At 43.0% G+C, this 26,081-nt stretch overlaps 1 protein-coding gene across 4 annotated transcripts in view; it reads left to right on the top strand.

The window, feature by feature from the left end:
• Positions 1 to 26,081, top strand: part of FNIP2 (folliculin interacting protein 2) — a 133,313-nt gene that overhangs the window by 85,000 nt on the left and 22,232 nt on the right. For all 4 annotated transcript variants that reach the window (XM_081811430.1, XM_081811426.1, XM_081811420.1 and 1 more), the window contains 7 exons: positions 2,736 to 2,865; positions 9,585 to 9,786; positions 10,110 to 10,198; positions 12,673 to 12,819; positions 12,935 to 13,101; positions 19,688 to 21,041; positions 21,953 to 22,109. In XM_081811430.1, coding sequence (XP_081667556.1) covers positions 2,736 to 2,865; positions 9,585 to 9,786; positions 10,110 to 10,198; positions 12,673 to 12,819; positions 12,935 to 13,101; positions 19,688 to 21,041; positions 21,953 to 22,109 — 2,246 coding nt within the window. The remainder of the gene's footprint in view (positions 1 to 2,735; positions 2,866 to 9,584; positions 9,787 to 10,109; positions 10,199 to 12,672; positions 12,820 to 12,934; positions 13,102 to 19,687; positions 21,042 to 21,952; positions 22,110 to 26,081) is intronic.

Genomic DNA, 26,081 nt, shown 5'->3' with positions numbered 1-26,081 from the left:
CAAGTCAGGAAATGACAGATGTTGGCGGGGATACGGAGAAAGGGGAACCCTCCTACACTATTGGTGGGAATGCAAGGTGGTGCAACCACTCTGGAGAACAGTATGGAGGTTCCTCAAAAAGTTGAAAATAGAGCTACCATACCATCCAGCAATTGCACTACTCGGTATTTACCCCAAGGATACAAATGTAGGGATCCGAAGGGGTACATGCACCCCGATGTTTATAGCAGCAATGTCCACAACAGCCAAAATGTGGAAAGAGCCAAGATGTCCATCAACAGATGAATGGATAAAGAAGATGTGGTATATATACACAATGGAATATTGTGCAGCCATCAAAAGGAATGAAATCTTGCCATTTGCAATGATGTGGTTGGAACTGGAGGGTGTTATGCTGAGCGAAATAAGTCAATCAGAGAAAGACATGTATCATATGACCTCACTGATAAGAGGAATTCTTAATCTTGGGAAACAAACTGAGGGTTGCTGGAGTGGTCAGGGGTGGCAGGGATGGGGTTGCTGGATGATAGACATTGGGGAGGGTATGTGCTATGGTGAGCACTGTGAATTGTGCAAGACTGTTGAATCACAGATCTGTGCTGCTGAAACAAATAATACATTATATGTTAAAAAAAAAAAAAGAAGATAGGAGGGGAAGAATGAAGGGGGGGAAATCGGACGGGGAGACGAAACATGAGAGACGATGGACTCTGAAAAACAAACAGGGTTCTAGAGGGGAGGGGGGTGGGAGGATGGGTTAGCCTGGTGGTGGGTATTGAGGAGGGCACATTCTGCATGGAGCCCAGGTATTACAACTGGTGAGTGGCAGAGCTAGGATTTGAATCGGGAGCCTGGGCTCTTACTCAGTTTACTAAACTGAAGTATACAGCAATACATACAATTTCCAGAATAAATTTGGCCCTCAGAGTCCTTTCCATCTTGCTTCTGTGACAGGGAAAAAACTGTTTATAATACAAGTACTACTACCCCTCAGCCCTGTCCTCCACCTGCCAAGAAATTGATTGGATTAGCATAAGATAGGAAGAGAGACAGGGGACCCTGAAGATTTAGGAATGGGGAATGAAGCGCTTGTGTACCTCATAGGGGACTTTTAGAGTTCGGGGGTGGAGCACAGATGTCTAATTGGCATTTTTTATTAAGTAATTTTGTGTGGTTTTGAGGAAAAACTCTCTTCTGTCTCCCTTCAAAATTCTCAGTAAAATTACTCACCACTGATAAATCTCCAAAATCAAATCCAGTTCAGAACAAAGGCAGCCTGTTGGGGTCAGCCACATCTGGGCAGTACTTTAGTGAAGAAGTGCCATACATTCACTAAGTATTTATTAATTACCTTAATAAATTATCCAAGGAGCTGTCCTGGATACAAGGGATACAAAGATAGCAAACAAATTTGTTATGGATATTGACTAGATTAGAAGAAAAGCATCTCAATATACCTCTGTTGTGGAAAGAACCTTGAGCCATTTTGCATCTAATTTTTTAGCCTGGCAAGTTCACTGCTATTCATGTAGACTTGAAGCTCCATGCCAGCAAATACGTGTCTGTCTTGTCCTCCGCTGCATCCCAGTTGCCTGGCACAACACCTGGCACACTGTACACACTCCAGTATTTGCTTATTGGGTATTGACTAATAGCCAAGTAACTCTTGTAGTATTTAAGAAATCAGGCTATTTACATCTGCCTATAAAAGTGTAAATTAAAATGTAAAACTTCATATGGGGAAATGCCTTATTATCAAGGGATATCCATGAACATAGTACACTATGGGTGCCGAAATCAATTTCCTTTGTCCTGTGATTTGCTTCTGAAAACAGTGCCCAGCTTTCAGTAGGACCCCATTTCATTTTCCACTGGACTGACATTTCAGTATCTAATTCCTTAGCCTGAGGAAAGTAGAAGGAAAAAAGTCTGTCTCCTTTCATTCTTCCAAACTAGTAGACATCCATCAAGCAGCTCTGATTTGTAAGAATCCCTTTGCCTACCCTGAAAGGGACCAATCCCTCCCTGCCTGTTAGAGAAGTCTGGGCTGGCAGGTCAGCTCACGCTGAGAGCCCAAGCGGAGGCATCTAATACTATATAGCAGAAAGAAGCAGAGAGAGGCCCTGAGGCAAATAAGTAATCCAAGCAGAAAATACATTTAAGACTAGAGGTTGCTTTTTCACAGCCAAGGGAGTGGTGATGGGTTAATGGGGGAGCTGGTTGCTGGAGGGAAGGAGGGTAAGTATTGTGTACTTGGAGATAGGGGATAGGAGAGAGGATATTCTGTGGAGGAACTACTTACTTGCGTAGACTTCGCTTCAAACTAGGAATAGGAGTGAAGTAGTAGTTAAGAGGAGAAAATATGTGTAAATAAACATTGTGTATGACATTACTTCTCAGGTAACAATATAAACAGTTACGCTATGTGGACCATTTTTATCAGAAATCTGCATTCTGGTTAAGTGAGTGATAATTACACTGCCTTTGTAAAGTAGGGCCTGATAATTGATGCATTTGGTATGTCTGTAATCCCTATTTTTAAAATTTATTTTCCTTTTTAAAGGATGTTTTCTTTGCGGTACAGAAATCTTAATAAGAGAGAAGTTATAGTCTCCCCCTGCTGGCTACGTCTGGTAGAACCTGAAAATTTAGGTCACTTGGCACGAATGTTTTTGTGTGGCTACGTGAGGATTCATTTACCTCAGCTTTCAAATTTCAACTTTTCTTCCTCACAGCCTCACTAAGCAGCCTTTTGATTACACCTTTTCCATCTCCAAGCTCCTCTACATCCTCTTCCAGCAGTTACCAGCGCCGTTGGCTTCGAAGTCAGACAACAAGTTTGGAAAATGGCATCATTCCAAGGAGGTGAGTTGCAAGTTTGCTTTTGATGAGAAAGGTGCTGGTTGTAGACCGCTTGAACGAACTGGCAGTGCTCACCTGTTGTCAGTGGAAAACAAAAAACAAAACCTTAAACTGCTGGATTAGCTTCAGCTTAGGCTGAAAATGGGTAAGTTAGAATTTTTATAAAAAACAATAAATATAAAAGCTGAAAACCAGTCTGGTTTGGAAGACACTGGGAGGCTCGTTGGTCTAGGGGTATGATTCTCACTTTGGAAGACACTGGGAAACATCTGGGTCATTGTGCCATGTATGAGCAAGATTTTGATGTGAATTAATTTATTTTTAAGATTTTTATTTGAGAGAGAGAGTGAGAGAGAGAGAGCACAAGAGGGAGGAGCGGGAGAGGGAGAAGCAGACTCACCACCGAGCAGGGAGCCCGATGTGGGACTCGATCCCGGGACTCCAGGATCATGACCTGAGCCGAAGGCAGTCGCTTAACCGACTGAGCCACCCAGACGCCCAAGATTTTGGTGTTAGTTTAAAATGAGCATGCTCTCTCTTTGAATTGGCTCCCTTCCAGATGTAGCTCTCATGAGTTAGAAGGGCGGAGTAAATCTCTTCCTTGGCTTACTGTGACACCCCCGTGGTCTTTGAAGACGTAGAAACTCAAGGATTGTGACATACTCTTTTCATAAAACTTAAATTCTTAAATGAAATGGTCATGAATCTGATTATAAAGATGGCATCGAGGTATGTTCTGCCTTCATTGCAGTTGAATTTTAGATCTGAAGTTTAGTTGTTTTGCAAAATACACGTTTTGGCTTAATACGATGTTACATCAGTAGCTTCCACCTCCTTTTCCCTATAACCCAAAACCTTAAAAGGGAATTAACATAGGTTGTACCTATAAAGATTCATGTGTCAATTGTTTGATTTAGTGGGTCAGCTAGTAATCACCGTGTGTAGGGGTCCATGAGGGTGTAAAGACGATTCAGATATACACCTGCATCTGTGGACCATTAGTATAGTTTATTGACTAGTGGGGAAGACCATATACACATAAATAACGGCATAAAGAGGTTAAACTATAAATGCCATGGGCGGGGCATCAAGTGCTTTGGGACTCAGAGGAGGGAGAGAACACTTGCTGGTGATCAGGTGGGGAATTGGAGAGCCCTTCATGGGAGAGGTGGTGCTTAAAGGACAAGCTGAGAGATGAGGGTCAGGGCACATGTGTAGCACATGTCAGGCTGCTTGCCTCTCTTCTCTTGTTCTCACAGTCCTAGCAAGCTTGACCAAGAGAAAAAAATAGAGCTGCTTCACTCACCGAGGAACTGCTCTGTGGTTGGTGGGCTTTGAGTGGAATGGTTAAGAGCTTGGAATTTGGTGTGAAGACAGGTCCTAGCTCTGCCACTCACTAGGTGTACGTGATAGCGAATTAATCTGCATTCAGAGTGTTGCTTCCTCATCTGCACTGTGATCATTGTACTAGTACCAGACATCATTATGATTGCCGTTAACTGCAGTTGTCAGGAGAAGGCATCCCACCATTCTCATTGTCCTTACAACAGCTTCTGTGATTGAAGAGAATGATGGGTCGTAGAAGCCTACCCCTTTAGACATCTCTTTGCTAAAAATGTTTTTCCATCCCTTCAGGTTTTTTGTTTTTAAAGATTTTTATTTATTTATTTGACAGAGAGAGAGAGAGCACAAGTAGGCAGAGCAGCAGGCAAAGGGAGAGGGAGAAGCAGGCTCCTTGCCGAGCAGGGAGCCCGATGTGGGGCTCTATCCCAGGATCCTGGGATCATGACCTGAGCCGAAGGCAGACGCTTAACGACTGAGCCACCCAGGCTCCCCTATCCCTTCAGGTTTAAATCCCGAGTTGAATAGCATTCTTCATCCCACTCCTCTGAAAATTCTTCAGAACTCTAATTTGAATTGAGATCTGGCTTTGGCAACTAATGAATCTCTACTAAACTTACACCTAAAATAAGTATCTTTGGTTCAAAAATGAAAATGCAGAGCCCCTTTGTTCAGAAAGTGGGGAAAAGTGCTATTAAAGGTACTAAAATGTAAAGCTTTTCCTTTAAAAAATATTTTACTTAACAAAATGTAATAGGAATAATAGTGAAATATGAATAAAACATAAACTTATAAATTGCAAGAAATAATATTTTGGTATCATAATTTTACATAATATAATAAATAATAATGCTATATCTTGATTCATCATAAGACTTTTCTGGCTCTCTTTTCTATCTTCATTTGTTAGGTTATCAAAATTTATACTTTTTAGCAACTTTGCTTTCAGTTGATATAATTGAAAGCAGCATTAATCACTCTTGGCAAATGCCAGATGGCAAGTAATTTTTGACAATTTTTTGAGAAAGATCTTTCTGCTGATGTAATCGTTACTGGAACTTTATGGGTTATGAAAACATTGGATTAAGTTTCTGATAGACTTTCAAAATATAAATTTCAGTACATCTAGATCTGATGATTCTTATGGAACAGTTTTGCTAAAAAGATTTAATTCTTCACACAAATCCATTTTGTGTAAGACTGAATTTAATTTTAAATGTTAATTTATACAAAGTTATTTTAATGTCTCCTCTGACATTTTCTGTAACACGTGGAGGTCTTACAAGCAACTGAAAGTGTCTTCATGAGTTGTATATAATTCAAAATGCCTGTTTTTGCATTCTATCATTGCATCTTCGATTACAAGGAAAATTAATTTTAGAGGGGACTTCCTTAATAATTTGTTTATCCAAAGCTTCATGTGAAAATAGTAAGGGTTTTTTACTGTCCAGTGCAACAATCTTTACATTTAACTTGTTTCTATACCTGTCAATATTTACTTTGCAATGTTGCAATAGTTTTCAAAACTGTAGATGATAAACTGAAGAATTCTGATTATTCCTGGATATGCTCTATTGCAATGTCCACTGTAGGCTTTTTGTGATAATTTATTGTCTTGGGACATGGGTCAAAGGGTTAAATATTTATGCACACTCTATAGGGACAGGTTCCAGTGATGGATGGGTAAGCTGGCCTCGCACCATGGGTCACGGCACTACCCAGGTCCTTCCTCTCTCCTGTGGCTGTGGTCACTGCTGCTTCTGCTGCTGCGATCCCAGCCACCAGTCTGGGCTGAGGTCCCAGCCTTGCCGCCTTGGGGCCTCCTGGCACCCTGGACTTTCAAACGTGTGGCTGTGTGCCTGACTGCCTAGCCAGTTGCTCAGAGTCTGGGTTGCATGCCCTTAGGCCTGAGCCCACTGTGCACTCTGCAGCCTGGTGTCCTCACTGCTCACTCACATGCTTCACTGTCCGATCAGACTTCACTTCCACAACACAGGCTGGAAGATAAAATTACTAGGAATTCAAGATGGCAACTGCAAAACATTAAATCAAGCCTGGGGCCCATCTGGGAACAGGGCTCTGTGTGAGTGGGGTCTCATGCCCATGAAGCTGGCACACACACAGCGTAAGTGCGACTGACATTTTGAATTGATCACTATTCCTGTGAAGATCCCTTCATTTAAAGATGTTGCAGTTGATCTCTTACTTTTGGCAGGTATGTAGGTAGGAAAATTAATTTTTTATGCCAGACAGGAGAATTGTGTGGGTACCAAAAATATGATTGCCTCTGGCTTTGAGAGGAAATTCACAGTAATCAAAAACTCCCTAAGGGAGTTAAGGTAAAAAGGATGATTTCACAATCCTTAACAGTTGGTTCCACATTGGATACTCCTGTCTCCAGGCCCCTTGCTGTGCCGGGTGGTAAATTTTGGTTGCTGGATGGGGAGTCAGGCCTGGGCATTTACCAGCTGGTGGGGAAGTATCACCTGTAATAGAAGAGCAACTGCAGAGATTTCATCTCTTAGTGAGGCGAAGGAAACCCTAAAGGACCAAGATATTAAAATTGAACAGCCATATAAAGTTGCGGCGGGTTTGTTCTCTGACCAACAAAAATGGCAATTTCCTATGTCCTAATATAATACATAGATTCAGACTAAGTTCAAAGCTGACAAAAACAATTAGACTAAGCAGTCCTGACATCAATTATAGATTCTTGAGATGTACTTAAAAAATCATAGTTATTGCTTTATTTATGATCTTGAGGCAAAAATAATGTATGTGAATGCTTATAAGTGTCAACAAAATTCTATTTGACTTTTTTGTAAGGAGAAAACTTAAGTGCGTTGCAGGGGTCTTTCCCTGCCTCGAAGTCCTGTCAGCTGATGTGATTGCTCCCAGCTATTTCCTCTCAGTGCTCCACCTGGCAGGATGCACCTGATGGCATGAAGACCAGCAGTTGGATCAGACATGGGGCAGAGTCCCTGCTCCTTTCCAACATCCAGGAAATGAGCCTAGCTTAGAAGACAGAAGCCCTGGGTTCTAGCTCCAACATTGTCACTAAGAAACTTTCTGTTCCGGGGCGCCTGGGTGGCTCAGTCGTTAAGCGTCTGCCTTCGGCTCAGGTCATGATCCCAGGGTTCTGGGATCGAGTCCCGCATCGGGCTCCCTGCTCAGCAGGAAGCCTGCTTCTCCCTCTCCCACTCCCCCTGCTTGTATTCCCTCTCTCGCTGTGTCTCTATCAAATAAATAAAATCTTTAAAAAAAAAAAAGAAAAGAAACTTTCTGTTCCTAAAGCAAGTTGATGAAGCACTCTGCCTCAGTTTCCACATTTGCAAAAAGGCCTGTGTACCCCTATATGGTGACTTGAGGGTGAGGAGATGTTGTAGTACTGGGTGCATACTCAAATGTTTTAAAACATTCTGAAACGTTCTTTCATTGTGGAATAATTTAAAAATATAATCACAGTACTGTGTGAACTGATTTATTCCAGTTTGTGTGGTTAATCCAAGACTACAGAATGAAGCTCAGTTGCTTTGGAATTCAGTAGAGAGAGAACAGCAAAGCGAGTAAGAGCTCTCCACGCTATTGTAGCCATGGAAATTTTTCAGAAATGCAGTAGGTGGCGCTCTCTGCTACGTTAAGACAGAGTTGGCTATTGTTTATAAGAGAGATGAAGATGATGCAGAAACCTGCATAGGGTTAAGTGTTTATTACAGTTTCTTTATTAAGGACCACACTGGCTGAAGATGAATGGACTGAAACAGTCATTTTACTTTTGAAAAAGAAGAGAAATAGGAGATGCCAGACAACAAAAGGGCTACAAGAAAGTGTTGGCTCAGAGCTTCCTATATAAAATAGAAATAAACTGGTGCAAAAAACAAAGTTCTAGTACAGGTACTTTGGAAAAGAAGAGTATTTACCATATGAAATTTCATTGTATGAAACTAAGTAAAAGTCTTAAGAGAGGCTCAAGATTTTTTTTCTGATGAGCAGATGATTAGGATCTAGGAATTTTTCGGAAAATACAGTTGATGGTTTATTAGAATGCACAGCCTTTACAACAGCACCTGGAGATCATGTCCTGTCAGTGGCTTGTCTGTTAGTGAGAGCCTATTACTGATTGATCAACCACATCTACATCTCGGGGATCTCGCTTAAAGTTGAGAGAAACAATGGCGTATCCTTTCTGAGCTTAGAACAAGATGTCTGTCTCCTTTCCTTCAAAATAAAATGGCTTTCCTGACCCTAAAACGTTTGATGTATGCATGTTTTCAAAGATATGGAGATGTTTGAAATCACAGGAACATTATAGGCTGTGAGTAGTAGAGCACCAAGTAAGTTTAAGATCAGGAGTATAAAGGCCAACTGCCTTGAACCCTACCAAGCGTAAGTAATTGTTTTGTGGTAATTTATGGTAAAGAAAACAGAGGAAGCAGTACCCTCCCGTATTCGGCAGAGATACCAGACTAAATGATGAAAGTTGGTGAGAAAGAGAAAGTTAATTGCATACCTCCTGTGTGCCAGGCAAGGAGCTTTCATGTGCAGGTATTATGTACTTTGCTTTTGGTATCTTTGTGCAAAAAAAAATTATTTTCAGTTTTGCTGTTGGTAGCTATGTGGTAGTCAATGCTGGTTTTTCAGAATAGTTTAGTAAGAGACAGGGTTAGGCCATATTTGTGTCTTACCCCTTAAGACAGATTGAGAACATATTGATAATTTACTGGCTTCATGATTCTCTCTTATCATAGAAGCAGAGTCTCTCAAAAGAATCTTAAGGGTTTTTTTTTTTTTTTTGAGAATTTGACTACCCAGACGGGAGATATGTCTTTCTGCTTGGGGGATTTCCCAGAGAGCTTAATCAATTGCATGGCTTAATCTGAGCATTTACTGGAGTTACTTCATCTAATGGTTTTAATAGCCTTGGGAAAGTAAGCCTCAACCACCAGTAAATTTCCAAACATGATGCACTGGTTAAACAGAATACCACAGGATCATTTCCCTTCTAAAGTTCCTATCTATTGGTATCTATCAACCAAAACAAAGGGCCTGTGTTTTGAGTGACCAGATGTGTCTCCCCCCTCCCTAAATACCACCAGTCTGATGTAAAATAATCCAAGGGAAAAAGACTAAGAGGGTATTTAAAGTTACTTTTAGGTTTTATTTAAGTTTCTTTTCATGTTGGAAAATACCATGTGGTAAGTTGATGTTTTCATTTTTCATGACAGAGAATTAGAGAAGAGAAAGAATTGGAAGCAGACAAACTTGGTTGAGACTCTGAGTGGTCTGGGTTTGCTTTCTGAATGTCATCCCCTGGCATTACCGTTTATCCTCAGTGTGATTCTTTGATGCATGGCAACTTTTCCAACTTATTTTTCCTTTAGGTCGACAGATGAGACATTCAGCCTGGCTGAAGAAACGTGCAGTTCTAATCCAGCCATAGTTCGGAGGAAGAAAATTGCCATAAGCATCATCTTCTCTCTGTGTGAGAAAGAAGAAGCACAAAGGAATTTCCAGGACTTCTTTTTTTCTCATTTTCCCCTGTTTGAATCTCACATGAACAGGCTGAAGAGTGCCATTGAAAAGGTAATAAGAATGTAGTTCTAGTGTTAAATAGAGAAGTGATTATGGGGCTTTAAGGTGGTAGCATCTCATCGTTTATGTATCAGATTACTTTTTTAGAGAAGTTAAATCGTCTACAACAGTAATAGACCCTTAGGCAGGTTGATATCAGATACCAGATACTAGAGTATTTTAGGAAAGGAGATCACTGCTTCCTGATGCCTTAAGTCATTACCACATTGCATGTTTTGGTTATAATACTATTTTATTAATAAAAGCCCAGTAGTAGACAGTTATAAAGGAATTTCTTCCAGAGAGTAATTTGGTTTGTTTTCTCTTCCATGAAGGCCATGATCTCCTGCAGGAAGATAGCAGAATCAAGTCTCCGTGTCCAGTTCTATGTCAGCCGTCTGATGGAAGCTCTGGGAGAATTCAGGTAAATTGACAGTGTCTGGCAAATCCCAGAGGGTAAATTGATAAATGGCAGTAGCAGCGGCAGCCGTGGATCTAGGGATCATAGAAACCATCACTTGGAAGAATTGGGGGGCCTGCAGTTATTACCCACTTCAGCAACTCCTTCCCTCAAGATGGAAATCAAGACCAACCGGAGCAAAAAGTTTAGGTCACTCAGCACCGTGGAATCCACACTGCTGCCTGTCATCCAGTCTTAGATTGCTTTTAACAAGATGAATGGAGAAAACTAATGTTTAGGTGTTCATTACAAGCCTGTTCATTATTTCATGTCATCCTCACAAAAGCTTTAGGAGTAAGCACTGTTAACTAGCCCCATTTTACAGATGTGGAAACATGGGTTCAGGGCTGTTTATCCACAGCGTAGCTGGAGAGAGTGTATATGTCATATACAGACCTTCCAGTCTGCCAGGACAATCCTTGTTTATACCCAATGTCCTCTTGTAAGTGTCCTGGTCTGGACACCAAATTATATGATCACCCTAGTGTATCTTCACTGTCAGTTTTTCATTCATGATCTTTGTACTCTGGAGTCCTATAGTCCTTGCTCCTAATATCTGGGTAAGAAGGTGTAGTGTAGTGGATGGGGTTCTCCTTCACCATGCTGAGCTGGGGTTCTCACACCATTTGTTTGAGCCAGTTTCAATGGGTAGTGGAATCACATTCCAAATGGGTCATGAGCTAATGAGTTAAACTGTTATTCTGTAGCTGAAGGATAAAAATATTTTTTACAGTTCTTAGAATTTTAGAACATTTTTTTGATGTTTAATGTGAATTACATAATGCTTCTTGGAGCAAAATCCCCAGTAGTTTTGAACCCTGGGTTATGTATAAAGTACTCAGGTAACACATCAGTCATTATCTGGTGGTTAACGTTAAGACCTAAGTCATATAGTTGAGAAATAGTGTGAAGTTGTGCTAGTTTAATGATAGTATTAATTTTTCAGAGGTCAGGAATCTGAAAGTACAGAACCAGAGAGCCTCACTTGTTCATAGACAAGTCTTATTCTTATTTCAGCAATCTTCCCCTCCAGAAATGGTGACAAAGTAAAGTGTTGGCAATTGCAGACCTTAGTTTTTGTAAATAAATCCCAGTTCCATGTGACTGTCGCTTGTCATTGCTACCTAACTAGGCAAATGTTTTTTGGCCAAGGTGGAATTCTAGTGCGTCTCAATTCTTCTAGGCGCATGGCTAGAAATCATGTCAGAATATGTCTCAGCTCTCTTTATTTGGAGTGGATGTACTTTCCAGTGGAGATCCTAAGCTAAGTTAGTGTATTCTTTGGAAAAACACTTGAGTCATGAGCTTGCAATAGAGCCCTTGGTACCAGGTGTTGGGAGACCTGAAGTCTCATCCTGACCTTGTCGTTCAGTGTTGTATACAAGTAACTTAATTTCTCTAGGCCTGTTTCTGAATCTATAAAGTGATAGAGCTGTATTAGTCAGTTTTGCTAATAGCTTATAGTTCTAAGAATTTGATTCTGTTGGTCCATATAAAAACTCAGTATATATTATAGTGAAGAAGAGGCACTTAATGTAGTTTTTCCATCTGAAATGAGTAGAGTGCTTTGGTTTAGAGAACTAAAGCACCAACTGGAAATTGGGAGTGTTGAGTTGCCTTTGGTCACTTTTTTTTTTTTTAAGATTTTCTTTTATTTGAGAGAGAAAGAGCATGAGAGGGGTAAGGGTCAGAAGGAGAAGCAGGCTCCCCCGCCGAGCAGGGAGCCCGACGTGGGACTTGATCCTGGGACTCCGGGATCATTGATCTGAGCTGAAGGCAGACGCTTAACCAGCTGAGCCACCCAGGCACCCGCCTTTGGTCACATTTTTGATAGAGCATATACTTTCTTCCTTTATTTCTTTACTATAAAAACAGCTGTCAGGACGCCTGGGTGGCTCAGTCGGTTAAGCATCTGCCTTCGGCTCAGGTCATGATCCCAGGGTCCTGGGATCGAGCCCCGCATTGGGCTCCCAGGGAGCCTGCTTCCCCCTCTGCCTCACGCTCCCCCTGCTTGTGCTCGCTCACTTTCTCTGACACATAAATAATAAAAATCTTAAAAAAAATAGCCGTAAAGTTCGGTACTAGGCATTGTGAAAATAAATTGCTTTAAAAATGAATATTTTATTTCAAGGGTTAGTATACCTTTTCTGTAAAGGGCCTCTGTCATAGCTCCTCAACTTTGCCATTACGCAAAAGCAGCGACAGATAATGTTTAGACAGATGAGCATGGCTGCATTCCAACAAAATGTTATTTACAAGACAAATGGTGGTCAGATTTGGCTTGTGGATCATCGTTGGCTGATCCCTGACTTATATACTGCTTGAATCCCTAAGGGCTGCATAGATTCAGGTTATTGTTTCCTTCTTTATTCCTTCATGCAGAGAATATCCGAAATGATATCTGTGACAGTTTTGTGTATCCCTTCTCTTTTCTGTAGAGGAACGATCTGGAACTTATATTCTGTTCCAAGGATAGCCGAACCTGTATGGCTCACCATGATGTCCAGCACTTTGGAAAAAACCCAGCTCTGCCAGCGCTTCCTCAAGGAGTTTACACTTCTGATAGAACAGATCAGCAAAAACCAGTAAGCGTCAGCTCTCCGGAGCCTTGGCTGCGGCTTCCGTGGCCCGTGGATGTGCTGCACATGACATGCTGCTTCCTGCATGGACTCATCTCGTCTTGTCTCCCATTTCTCCAAGGTTCTTTGCTGCCTTACTGACTGCAGTGTTAACCTACCACCTGGCCTGGGTCCCGACCGTCATGCCTGTTGATCACCCTCCCATTAAAGCCTCAGAGAAACGCACCTCTCAGTCCGTGAACACACTGGCCAAAACACATCCATATAATCCTCTCTGGGCACAGCTGGGTCAGTACCTAATTCGGCTATTCACAGTCTCTATGGGATGGAATGGAGAAAATGCTCGAGTTTTTGTGGATATTGGCTCTCCATCCCGGCAATTCAGGAGTTGTCGTGGGGCGGACAGAGAGTAGGAGATTGGCCCACAGATCCTAGTTGTGAGTCTCTGCGTTCCTCTCCTTCCCGCTGCCGGCAGCTTTGTTCGGCTCTGCTGAAGCAGTAGTTGACCAGTGGCAGCTCAGCCCACAGCAGGGTTTCTTAAGCTCAGCATCATTGATGTTTGGACCAGATAATTATTTGGGGGCAGGGTGGGGGGGTGGGGGGGACTGTCTTGTGCATTGTAGGATGTTTAGCAGCATCACCGGCCTCTGTTCACCAGCTCCCAGTGAAAACCCCCCTTCAGAGTTGTGACAGTCAAAAATGTCTCCAGACATTGTTCTTGGGCAGCAAGACACTCCTGGCTGAGAACCACTGTTCTCTAGGATGGACTCGATAGGAAAAAAATAGGAGAAAAAAGAAAGTAGTGCACTATAATTTTACTACCTTTATAATTTTAGATTAAGTTAGGAACCTTGTCTTTGCAATTAGTTGGTGGTGTCTGTTTCCTTACAGCTTCGTACTTAGGCACGGCATAGGATCACCTAATGCTTTGGCGTAGTTGGTTATGGAATTTGGGACTTGTGACATCAAAGTGGCCTATTTGGGTTCATGTGCAGAACAGGTTTACTCTGGGACCTCTCCCTCATCAAACAGAGTGACAAAGTTATACTTGCTACTCACTCTGATCCAGATCCTGTGCTAGATGCCAGGGATACGGAGGTGGCAGATTTGTATTCAGACGATCACAAAACATCCTGCTTACTCCTTTGATAGGAGTGTGTAGAAGGATGCAAGAGAGAGACAGTATGGTATGAAGGGGGAAGAGCATGGGAGCCAGAGCCCGACTGCATAGATCAAATCCAGTCTCCATGGGCAAGTGCCTTAACCTCTCTGTGCCTCAGTTTCTTCGTCTGTAAAATGGGATGATAGTAGTTCATGGTTGCTGTGGGAATTAGTTCTGCATAGAGTACTTTTGTCATTTACGCTGCTGGTGAAAATACTGACATTAGAGGGGCACCAGGAGACAGAGTGAGGGGATGGAGGGGATTTTCAAGGAAAGCATACTTGCAGAAATGTTAAAAGGACACTTTCAGAAGTACAGACTAGGGAGGCGCACTCTAATCTCAGAAAACAGCGTGTTATAATAACAATAATGAAAGCCGACACTGTGAGCAAGGCATTGTTTTTAATGCTTTTTACGTGTATTAACTAATTAGATTCTCATTCCAGACCTATTACTATTGTCCTCATATTATAGATAATAAAGATGTCTTGCCCTTGTGTCCTGTATGTAAGAAAGAGAAAACATGTCTCACAGATAGGGGGATAATGGGTACATGTTAAATGAATTGATTAAAGAATTTATGGATGTTAGGAACAGATTTAACACAACCAGTCAGTACTGAGCTCAGAAAAGAACTCAGAGCGTGCCTCACTCTGGGTTATAGTTTCGGGAAGAAACGGAGCATTGTTCTTGTTATGGAACAACAGTCTTTAAAAAATGTAGTATCATTAAGTGGCAAAGGGAAGGGGGCTTGATATTAAGGAAACATGGTGTTTCATGCTGCCTGGTCGCCCATTTAAAAACAATGCTAATTAAGCAGTTTGCCCTTAATTAGATAAATGTATTTATAATTAGACATGCTTCTCATTTGAAATTTAACTAATTGAGAGCCATTAATTCCTGGTGTTAAGTATAACAAGGCCAAGTCCCTTCCCATGGGCTCACAGTCATGTAGTAGATCATGTATTATTTTTTTTAAAGATTTTCTTTATTTATTTATTAAACAGAGCGTGAGCACACTCACTCATGAATGGAGAGGGAGGGGCAGAGGGAGAGAGAGAATCCCAAGCAGACTCCCCACTGAGCTCCAAGCCCCACGAGCTGAAATCAAGAGTAGAACGCTTAACCACCTGAGCCACCCAGGCATCCCAGTAGGTCACGTATTATTGAAAGTCTCCAATCCTCCCCGCCCCCAGACAATCCAGCTGGGGTCTGGCTGTTGACAGAGCAGTGTGAGAGGGGCTGAGACCCTAGCACAGACTCATGTGATAGCTTCGTAAAGCCAAATGTAAATGACGGTTGAGTTTCCATTATTACAGAAAATCAAGCGGCTTCAGTAATTTCACAGGGGAGCCACTTCCAATTATTATTATTTTCATTAAATATTTACCAAGTCGCAGTAAATACGAATTCCTGGGAATACACGACGATGTGGATGTAATCTTAATCCAGGTTCCTAAGTAATAGAAAGGGCTTTATCTTGAATTATTTCAAAGGCTTACCTGAGCGCTTGCCAGGACTGGTACCAGTGCTGTGCCCACGTCTGCCTGGCTCCCTGGCACTCCCGGGAAGGGAGGAGAGAAGCTGGAAGCAGCTAGCCCTTGAGCCCTTCCACCCGCTCCCTGGCTTACTCCTCACCTCTGCCTCACTCGACACATGGGCTCTCTAAACGGATCACTAGCCATTGGTGGGTTGTGGAGCAATTTAGTGGGTCAAAAAAGCATTTAGAAGGGTCAGTATAGGGCGCCTGGGTGGCTCAGTCGTTAAGCGTCTGCCTTTGGCTCAGGTCATGATCCCAGGGTCCTGGGATGGAGCCCCGCATGGGGCTCCCTGCTTGGCGGGGAGCCTGCTTCTCCCTCTCCCTCTACTGTTCCCCCTGCTTGTGCTCTCTTGCTCTCTCTGTCAAATAAATAAATAAAATCTTAAAAAAAAAAAAAAAAATCAAGGTGGAGGGACGCTTGGGTGGTTCAGTCGGTTAAGGTCTGCCTTCGGCTCAGGTCATGATCCCGGGGTCCTGGGATCGAGCCCCGCATCGGGCTCCCTGCTCGGTGGGGAGCCTGCTTCTCCCTCTCCCACTCCCGCTGCTTGTTCCTGCTCTCGCTATCTCTGTCTCTGTCAAATAAATAAATAAAATCTTTAAAAAAAAAAAAAAAAAGAAGGGTCAGTGTAGTAGAAACTATCAGTGACACATACACTGTTTCGTAAAATGTTTCTTTCAGGGGGTGAGTGAGGCTGCAGTATAAATCCATTTCTCTCTCGGGATGGGTAGGCGTAGTTTGAAAGCCACTTTCTTTCACCACTGATTGAAGGAGTTCCGTGTGGGTCTCTTTTATGACACTAATGACCTCAAGAATTTGTGGAAATGAAAAGCAGCTTTTCTCCTCATAAAACATTTGGGATCGTAGGTTTAAATTAATACAAGTAAAAATGTCTGAAATATCTTCATTTTCTTTTCTCCTAAAGTTTAAATTGTATTTTTCAGAATGCAGGGGAATTAGACTACAAATCGATAAAAAAAAAAAAAAAATGATAGGGAGAAAATTCCTACCTGCTCAGAAATTAAACAACCCATTTAAATAAAACCCAAAAGCCAAAGAAGATTTCACAAGAGAAATTAGAAGATAATTTGAACCAAATAATAATAAAGATACAATAAATTACCATGTGTGGGATTGGGGAAACACTGGGAACTTCATAGCATATACACATTTATTAGAAGGTCATCTAGGAGTAAGTGGCCCTTCAAAAATTTTGTCTCAGTTTCTCCCTCTGTCTCTCTTCTGCCTCCATATTCCCCACCTCTCCCACCCTCTCCGTTTACCACCCGCTCTTCACAGTGCTCCTAAATTCTCAGTTTCTCAGCTTTCTAGTTTCTATCTTTTCACCGTCCCCTCGATACTTTTTCTCATCCCCCTCTCCGTCCCCCTCTGTAGGTGTCCCCCTCACTGCTTTGCTTACCTCGTCCACCTCTTTTTGCTTCTCTCAGGTTCTCTGCTGTTAGTACCTCTCCACCGCCCACCTCATCTCTTTCTCCTTCTAACCCTTTTCTCTATCTTGCCCTCCTCCTTCTGGACTCCTCTCTCTGTTCTCTGGGCTGGCTATGTCTCTTCCCTGTCTCTTCCTCCGCCTGCTCTTCGCTCCTTCTCGCTCCTTCTCGCTCCATCTCACTCCTTCCTGCTGGTGCCCTTTTGTCTACTTCCCTTCAGGAATCTCCTCTCCCCACACCCAGCGCCCTTCCTACTTCCCTGCACACTCTGCCTTCAGCCTCTCTCTTTCACCTGCAGATACTCTTTTTACCCCTTTTTTCCCCTCCGTCTTCCTCTCATTTTCTCTCTTTTTAAAAGTTATTTCTTTTTTTTTTTTTAAAGGTTTTATTTATTTATTTGAGAGAGAGAGAGAATGAGAGAGAGAGAGCATGAGGGGGGGAGGGTCAGAGGGAGAAGCAGACTCCCTGCCGAGCAGGGAGCCCGATGCGGGACTCGATCCCGGGACTCCAGGATCATGACCTGAGCCGAAGGCAGTCGCTTAACCAACTGAGCCACCCAGGCGCCCTTTAAAAGTTATTTCTTAAAGATTTTATTTATTTGTGAAAGAGAGAGAGAACGCACAGGGCAGGCAGAGGAAGAAGCAGGCTCCCCACAGAGCAAGGAGCCCAATGCAGGGACTTGATCCCAGATCCCAGGACTCCAGGATCATGACCTGAGCCAAAGGCAGATGCTTAACCAACTGAGCCATCCAGGCATCCCTTAAATTTATATTTTAAATTGTGGTTTTTAAAAAAGCCCAGATGATAACATTTGCCATCTTAACCATTTCTAAGTTCAGTAGTGTTGTCTGTTCTCGCTGTTGTGCAACTTCTTCATTTTGTAAAATTATACTCATGAAAACCAAGGAATTTACTTTAAAATTAGTAGCTTTGTCAGCCCAGGGACTCAAATAATTGTCTTCCAGTTCAGGATCCTGTAAATCTTTAGTATTATAGGTCTATTATTTTAATGATGCATTATTTTATGAAGGTTGACCCTAAAATAAAGGCACGGTTTCCACACACATTGCTGTCATTACTTTATATAGTTTAAATTATTATAAATTATATTTTTAATAGCATTCCTTGTTTTCTTTTTTTCCATTTATGAGTATTAAAATGTACAAAGCAGATGTTAACTGCATTGCTGAAAAATAATATTGTCATTCTGAGTGGCCTTTCTTTCCTCTGTGGTTTTTTTGTACCAGGTTTCAGATACGTAGTGGTGATCTTCTTTATTAGCATTGAGACTGATTGAACAAGCATGCCCCATGGAGTCCCAAGATGACTATGACACCTTGCAGCAATAAGCAGTCAGGAAAGTTTTCTCAAACAGAAGTACTCGTCCTAGCATCAGACGATAGTCCTGAGCTATTCTTTTGGATTCTTGACTTGTCGGTTGTAAAAGCCTCAGAGATAAAGCTCTGTTAGTCTGTAGTCTTTTTTTATAGCGAGGATCCTTTAAAGTCAGCTGTGTTCTGCCCTTTGTATATCATCAGGAGCAGTAGCCTTACACTAGGGAGTACTTCCTGATGGTTCCCATCACCTTTTCCTGTCTTAATCTATCGATTTAATTAGTTTTGTCTAGTATATGCCTTTATAAAAATGCATTCCCTCCTCTCCAGATGCATTCCTCAGATGAGTTCTAACTTCCCGAGTTCTTGTTTATAACTGTACCCGTGTACCTCCTCTCCTTTATTTGGTATCTTTTCAAGTTTTGATTTATTCCAGCCGTCTGATTATTTCCATAATGGTTTCTAATTCAGGGTTGGTTATACAGAGACACAAACACGTAGCATTGTGCCTACACAGTCAGTAAATGGTGGCTTTTTGTTATAATTGTCAGTGTTATTATCAAAGTATCAAATGTACAGCTTAACCAAATGTAATAAGCAGATTATAAAATGCAATAATTTCAATAGGCACTTAAATACTTTCCGTGAAAAGCTTACACTGCTGGGCTCATTGACACATTTGCCCTTACTTGGCCTTCTTCCACCTTTAAACTAAATTTTTGTGGTTCATTAGGTAGTTTTTAATCAGCCTGTCAGGATAGAACTTATGGGACATACTTTCATCCAGTAGAATTTTCATGTGAAGTAATAGGAAATAGATTCATTTTTCATGACTAAGTGATTTCTTCTTGTTAATCAGATTGATTCTAGTTGGTGTGTGTGTGTATTGAGGGAATTCTGAGCAGGCCATGTCATTAAGTATTTTGAATTGATTCACTGCACTTTTGTTCAGAGATCCCTGAACTTGGATTTTGCCCCAAGGCCTATTGTCCTGGGATTCTTCTAGGGGGGAAAAAAAAGTCTCATCATTCTAATTTCTAAGATACAGTATTTGATTTGGCCCCATATTGAGGCTGCTGGCTTTAGTGGGAGCTGGCCAGCCTAGTGAGCGGCCTGGGAAGACCTGACAAGCACAGGGAGGGCTGTGTACACCAGGTGCACCTGTGCCCCGAGAGTGGTGGGCCTCAGCCTTCCCAGGCACACTTCCCATTAGAGAGGCAAAACTAAAACATGGGCATTACTAGGAATTACCTTTTTGCCTCAGTTAGGTGTGTGAAGAAGCAGCTCTAATTTGAGAGTGTAAGTCGTCTGTCCTTCTCTCATAAAAGCTGACATATCCATGACATGTCGTGCCCCAGACGACTTTGTCTTTGTGTCTCTTTTGCTCTCTAGGTGATCTTTACGGAGCCATTGGCTCACCAGTGAGGCTGACTCGCACCGTCGTGGTGGGGAAGCAGAAGGATTTGGTCCAACGCATACTTTACGTCCTGACCTACTTTCTCCGTTGCTCTGAGCTGCAAGAGAACCAGCTGACCTGGAGTGGGAGTCACGGTGAAGGTGACCAAGTGTTAAATGGGAGCAACATCACCACAGCCTTGGAGAGGGGAGAGGTAGAGGAGTCTGAGTATGTGGTGGTCACGGTGAGAAGTGAGCCTGCTCTCCTTCCCCCTATCCTGCCACCTACTATGGCCGAGGGAAGGAGCCCCAGGCCTGAGGGGCTGGGTGTGTCCCCAGAGGGCACTGACATTAGAGACCTGTGTTCCAAACCTGACAAAGAAGGACGCAAAAGGCCAGAGCAGAGTTCTCAGGCCTGCAGCATGGGATTCCAAGAGCCAGCCTTGGACAACTCTTGGAAACCTCAGGGCACATTTTGTGGGGAGGAAGAAAGTGAAAACGAGGCACCACGAGATGGCTCTTCAAGACTCTCCAGCTGTGAGGGGCTGGGGGCTGGAGTGAAGATCAGCCAGCAGACGGTCAGTGAGGACTTGAAAGGGGAGATGCCTACGAAACTCGCAGACCGGTCAGCAGCCTGGCCTTGCCCTGACAGACATTCCTGGGAGAAACCCCCCTTAGAGAAGGTCACTTTCCAAATTGGAAGTTCCGTATCTCCAGAGTCTGACTTTGAAAGCCGCACAAAAAAAATGGAGAAGCGGCTAACGGCCTGTAGACAATATCCAGAGTTAGCCTGCCATCCCTCGGCTGAGTCCGGGACGGCCGCTGACATGCCTCAGGACCCGCAGGTTTCTAGGTGCTCCTTCACACCCGGTTTCCAGAAGAATGTCCACTGTCCTCAGAGTCCATCTTGTGAGAGGGATGAAGGTGCATTTGAGAGGGATTTTGCTGAGGACAGAGGCATGAAAACCGAGGTGGTAGCAGATGCTGCTGGGCAGCCCGACCCGTCTGCTGACTCACTGGCACCTGACGACAATGAGGCAGGACCTGGAATGAGGATGCCGGAGCAAACAAGACGTTTGCCTTTGAAGGATGCAGAAGGCCCTTTGCTACAGCCTTTTCCAAGCAGGTGTGCACAGCAGGACTCTGGCTTCTCGGGCACTGCAGATGTCCCCTGTGGGGATGCCAACAGGAAGGCCAACTTCAGGATGGAAGGAGACATTCCCAGAAACGAAAGCTCAGATAGCGCTCTTGGAGACAGTGACGAGGAAGCGTGTGCTTCAGCCTCGCTGAATCTGGAGCACAGCGGTGACTGGACTGAAGGGTCCTTGGAGGTGGAGCTGCCTCTGCCAAGGTAACACTGGCAGGTTGGGAAGCCGAGGGAACTGGGTTTGAATGCTGTTTTCCCGCCGTCACCCGCGTGGGCACATGAGCTACTGGCAGCCGTTCCACACACAGTGCCTTTTCTTCCTCTGAGTATGAGCAGTGTTACCAACCCGATGCACACAGCTTCAAGCCGCGCTTTCTCCCGGGCTGATCAGTGGCCCTAGTGCATCTGAGCTCTCTGAGTGAGGAGGCAACTTGTTGTCTTTGCAACTCTTGTGACATTTTGGGAAGCTAAAGGATACCGTAGAGGCGGTGGTGGTGGGGAGCAGGGATTTTAATTTTCTGTCCTTGGAGTGGACGTTAGATGGCTGGCAGCAGATGCCTTGCATGGGAGGTGGTGGATTACCCTCACCATGTGGCTTCTGTCCTGCAGGTCAGAGCAGCAGGAAGTGGTTGGGAAACAACACCTCTTCCTCAACACTCCATCAGGTGGATTATTTGGTCTGTGATGACTGAAAGCGGTAATTAGAGGTTTCTTCTGTTCTTCTGCACTGTCGTGGGCACCACCCTGTGCAGATGTGTCGAGTTCCTAAAGCCAGGTTTTTGGCAAGATTCCCCCCCTCCCCAGTAGACTTTCTCTTTCTTCACTCTCTTGATGCAGACCACCTGGTAGACGTTTGATATGAGGTTCAAGAACAAATTCATAACTGGCCATCAGAATACTGCTTTTTCTACCCTTCCATCCAAAAATAAGTCTTTTTTTCTCTTCCAACCCCCTTCCTTTTCCCACTTCGATGATCCACTTCCTGGAGGACTGGTGAAATGGACCACCCTGAATCGATTTTTCTTACCTGTGTTCCTAGGGTTTTTGTTCCAGTTGTAATGCAAGAAGGGAGTACATCTTTAATTGTGTATTCTAATGGACTGATATTGTTTTAGGTCTCAGAGCATCAGCAACCCAAATGTAAGAAACTTTGGCCGCTCACTTCTGGCAGGTTATTGCCCCACGTACATGCCTGATCTGGTGCTTCATGGGACCAGCAGCGACGAGAAGCTGAAGCAGTGTCTGGTGGCCGATCTGGTCCACACAGTCCATGTAAGTGATCCCAGCTTGGAGCCCCTGGCTGCTGACAAGATGTCAGCCAGGGTCTTGACCAGCAACAGGTGTTTAGACCGAAGAGTGTGTAGTTCCGGGATTGTTTCTAGCGATGCGGGCAAGGGCTGGTGAAGTACCCGGGGGGGGGGGCGGTTAGCGACAGCTGGAAGCTATGAACACACCTGGGCCTGAAGGATAAGTGGGGTGCAGTGGCTCTGGTGCTGTGGAGAGCTGGGGCTGGAGGAGGGGCCGGGCCACCTGGCGACCCGAGCACGGAGGAGCTCTTCTGTCCTTCCCATTGGCTGAGCCCAGCTGGAAGCCAGAGAGCAAGGTCAAAACTGATGCAGATACAGTCCCGAGGTCCACAGAGGTCAGCCTCCTGGGGCCGGCACAGGACAGAGAAGGGCAGAGAGTGGATCTGGAGGGCACATAGGCTGGGCAAAATAGAATAAACAGCACAGATGGTGACAATTATATGCCGTCACGGGGAGGACCAAAGAGCTGTCACATATGGTTTGCTTTTTATCCGATCCTTACAAGTTCCTAAGAGTAATTTATTTTAACTGATTTGTCATTAAGTTCGCTTTGATGGCTGCACGAGGATGACTGTATAAAGATTAACAAGTCTTACTGGAAAATTGCCTCGTGGCTGCTGTTAAGTGCTTTTCCGCTATCTGCAGCGTGACAGGAACTGAGCAGTTAAGGAAACTGTGTCAGTTCAGTCTGATGGGCCTGTTTTTAATTGAGCTGCTATTGGGCAGATGTGCAAAAATAGATGTTGTGCATTGGAAACATATTGTGACTTGTGCAATAGGGAAAGTCCTCACTGCATTAAGAAAATTGGAATTTGGCTTTGTTACCTACCTCCTTACCCAACAAGTATTTTGTGAGAGGTGGAGCAGAAGGCACTGTATGTTATCTTTGGCCCTCAGTATCTCCTCTGTGAAGACTAAACATGCATCAGACACAGGCTAAACAGGCTGAAGGTATTTGTGTGAAATGGGAAGAAGAGCTCAGTAGTGAAGCAGATGTCCTCATAAACCCCCCTGAATGGGGAGGGAGAAGAGATGGGGAAGGGGTGCTTGGAAGCTGGGAAGGCCAGTCCAGTGTATACATTTATACCCAAACATTCATAACCCCACCCTGCTTTGTGGTCGGACACCACTCTTCACCAGGATATTCCAGGAATGAAGCTATGAAGTTGCTTTCTTCTCTTGTAAAGAATGTCATAACATTTTATTTTCATAGTCGTAATGAACACTGTATCCTTGTTTATCATATCAGAGGTCCCTACGGCAGTGACATTAGAGTAAGAACAGTGTCCTCATTGTGTGATACTATGTAGGTTGTCGTAAACCATGGAAGTCTCAGTGATGTTAGAGACTCGCATACATTTTGTAGCCATCGGTAGCATTAAGGCAGGGAAGTAGAGGCCTTCTTTTCCTTTTCTATCAGCAATCTGTGTGTTTATATCCATATATGCAAAACCTGTGGGGTTTTTCTTTTTGTTCTGCTGTCCGTTTGATTTGTAAGAATATTGGCGTTTATGGGGCGCCTGGGTGGCTCAGTCAGTTAAGCGTCCGACTCTTGGTTTCAGCTCAGGTCATGATCTCAGGGTCATGGGATTTGAGCCCTGCCCTGCTTTGGGCTCCACACTCAGCAGGGAGTCTGCTTCCTTCTCGTCCCTCTCCTTCTGCCCCTCTACCCCACCCCTGCTTGTACTCTCTCTTTCTTTCTCTCGCTCTCAAATAAATAAAATCTTCTTGAAAAGAAAAAAAAAAAGAACATTGGTGTTCTTGCTTGTTGGACCCTATGAAGCCCTGTGTTCAGCTTCTGACAGAGGTGCCAGGAGATCGAGTGTGAGCTGGGGCAGGTTGTATTCAGTACCATTGATCTTACCAGCTTGGGGGTTGGGGGGGGTTGTTGCCCAAATGCCCTAGACTTGCTCACTTATCTCTATGGAAATATCATTAATTGATTTATAACCCTCCTTGAACTTTTTTGTAAAACCATTTATGACTTTTTTTAATATTTCCCATAGGCTGACAGTTTCCAATTTTTTCTATATTAGGTTTTAATGGTGACCATTGAGCTCTATAATTGTTATATTTGAAAAAAACAAATCCATGTTTCCTCTGTTAGTACTCTTAAAGATTTTTCATATATCATTTTCCCTTCCTTTCAGAAGTAGTGTTTTCACACTGCAGGCTTTTCTCATTTCTTTAGACTATGCAATCACCCTAAGATTGAAATTTATTAAGCGTAATAACCTATATTGTGTCAAATTGTGGGCACATCCAAAGTGCAGCCATGCATGGGTGTTAATAGGAAATTGCAAAGGGTTCATAAAAATATCTTTGGAAATTTAATACATTCAGAATGTATCCAATTAGCATTAGTAGATTTCTAATTTCACTTGGCACATTTATCATAATGAATTTTGCTTTTGAAGTAGTGTTCCATTTAAACTGCCTCTCAGATTGGGACTCTGGTCTGTGACAGTGTTTAAATAAAAATAACCTTACTTTCAACTGCCATTTACACATATTTGTTGAAAAATAAATTAGGGTGTTTTTTTTTTTAGACATTCTATTGAATTTACTGCTCTGTAAAGTCTAGTAATTATTTAAATTCTTGAGTATGTTGCCATAAAAGGAAGCAAAGATCCAAGAACAAAAATACATGACCACAGTTAGAGCTGAAATAATAACTTGTTGAGGAAGAATAGATTGGGATAAATTGCTTTACTTAATTTGCTTTCAAAAACCTATTTTTTGGACGTTAATAATTTTTAGTGTTCATGCGAGACTTCATTGGGCTTTGATACTCATAATCATTTTTAGCGAAGGATTTTTATTAACTGTTTAAAAGCAATTGATTCAAGTTATTGATCTATTTTCTAGACCTGTGCACGTGAGCGGATTTTAAAATCTGTCTTACGTAAATGTGCGCTTTTATAACCATGGTGGACGAGTTCATGGAATTTCTTCTCTCATTGAGGGATTGCATTCTAGAGCTTCCAATACTAAGAATTTATTTATTTATTTATTTATTTATTTATTTAATTTGAGATTTTATTTATTTATTTGACAGAGAACGAAACAGCAAGAGAGGGAACACAAGCAGGGGGAGTGGGAGAGGGAGAAGCAGGCTTCCCGCCGAGCAGGGAGCCCAATGCGGGGCTCAGTGCGGGGCTCGATCCCAGGACCCTGGGATCATGACCTGAGCCAAAGGCAGACGCTTAATGACTGAGCCACCCAAGCACCCCTAAGAATTTATTTTTATGCAGTTTCCTTATTCTGGTCTCATTAAAGGAAAGATATATTAACTTTATTTCCATTTTTATTATTGGCTTTTCCATAACAAGATTGTGATGGTCTTTAAATATTTAAACACATGTTCTTGTTTAATCCATATACTACCTCTTTCCTGTCTTTTCAACTGTTTCTCTGTCTCTTGGCATGTAGATTATACAGCTGCCTTTTATTAGGCTAAAGTAATATTTAGTTTCACTTTTTTCTCCCTGCCATATCTAACTATGCATTCTTTCTCTGTTTTCCTTTTGACTTTAAATGTTCAAGTGGGAGAGAGAGTGTGAGAGAGCCAGCTTCAGGCTGTACCTATGACCCTCAAGTAGCTTTTTCTCTCTTTTTCCCTCCTGTGTGCTTGTCTGCCCGTGAATACTGCTGCCCAGGGCGATGTTAGGGGTATTAAATTATGGGGTAGTGGGGAAGGAGCACTGATTTAGCATTGATGGCTTGGGTTCAAGTCTTAGTGTTCCCACTCATTTGCTGATAGTCAGGTAAATCAATTGGTATCACCAAGCCTCAAAAAAATGTATTTAGAGGAACAGATGAAATATAATCCACTGGTTAAGAGTTTGGCTTCTAGGGCGCCTGGGTGGCTCAGTTGGTTAAGCGACTGCCTTCGGCTCAGGTCATGATCCTGGAGTCCCAGGATCGAGTCCCGCAT

The sequence above is a fragment of the Leptonychotes weddellii genome, chromosome 2, assembly GCF_054177405.1.
Source record: "Leptonychotes weddellii isolate Sample4059 chromosome 2, ASM5417740v2, whole genome shotgun sequence".
Classification (NCBI taxonomy): Eukaryota; Metazoa; Chordata; class Mammalia; order Carnivora; family Phocidae; genus Leptonychotes; species Leptonychotes weddellii.
Note: the sequence above shows the minus strand (reverse complement) of the source record. Positions and strands in the feature narration are given on the sequence as shown.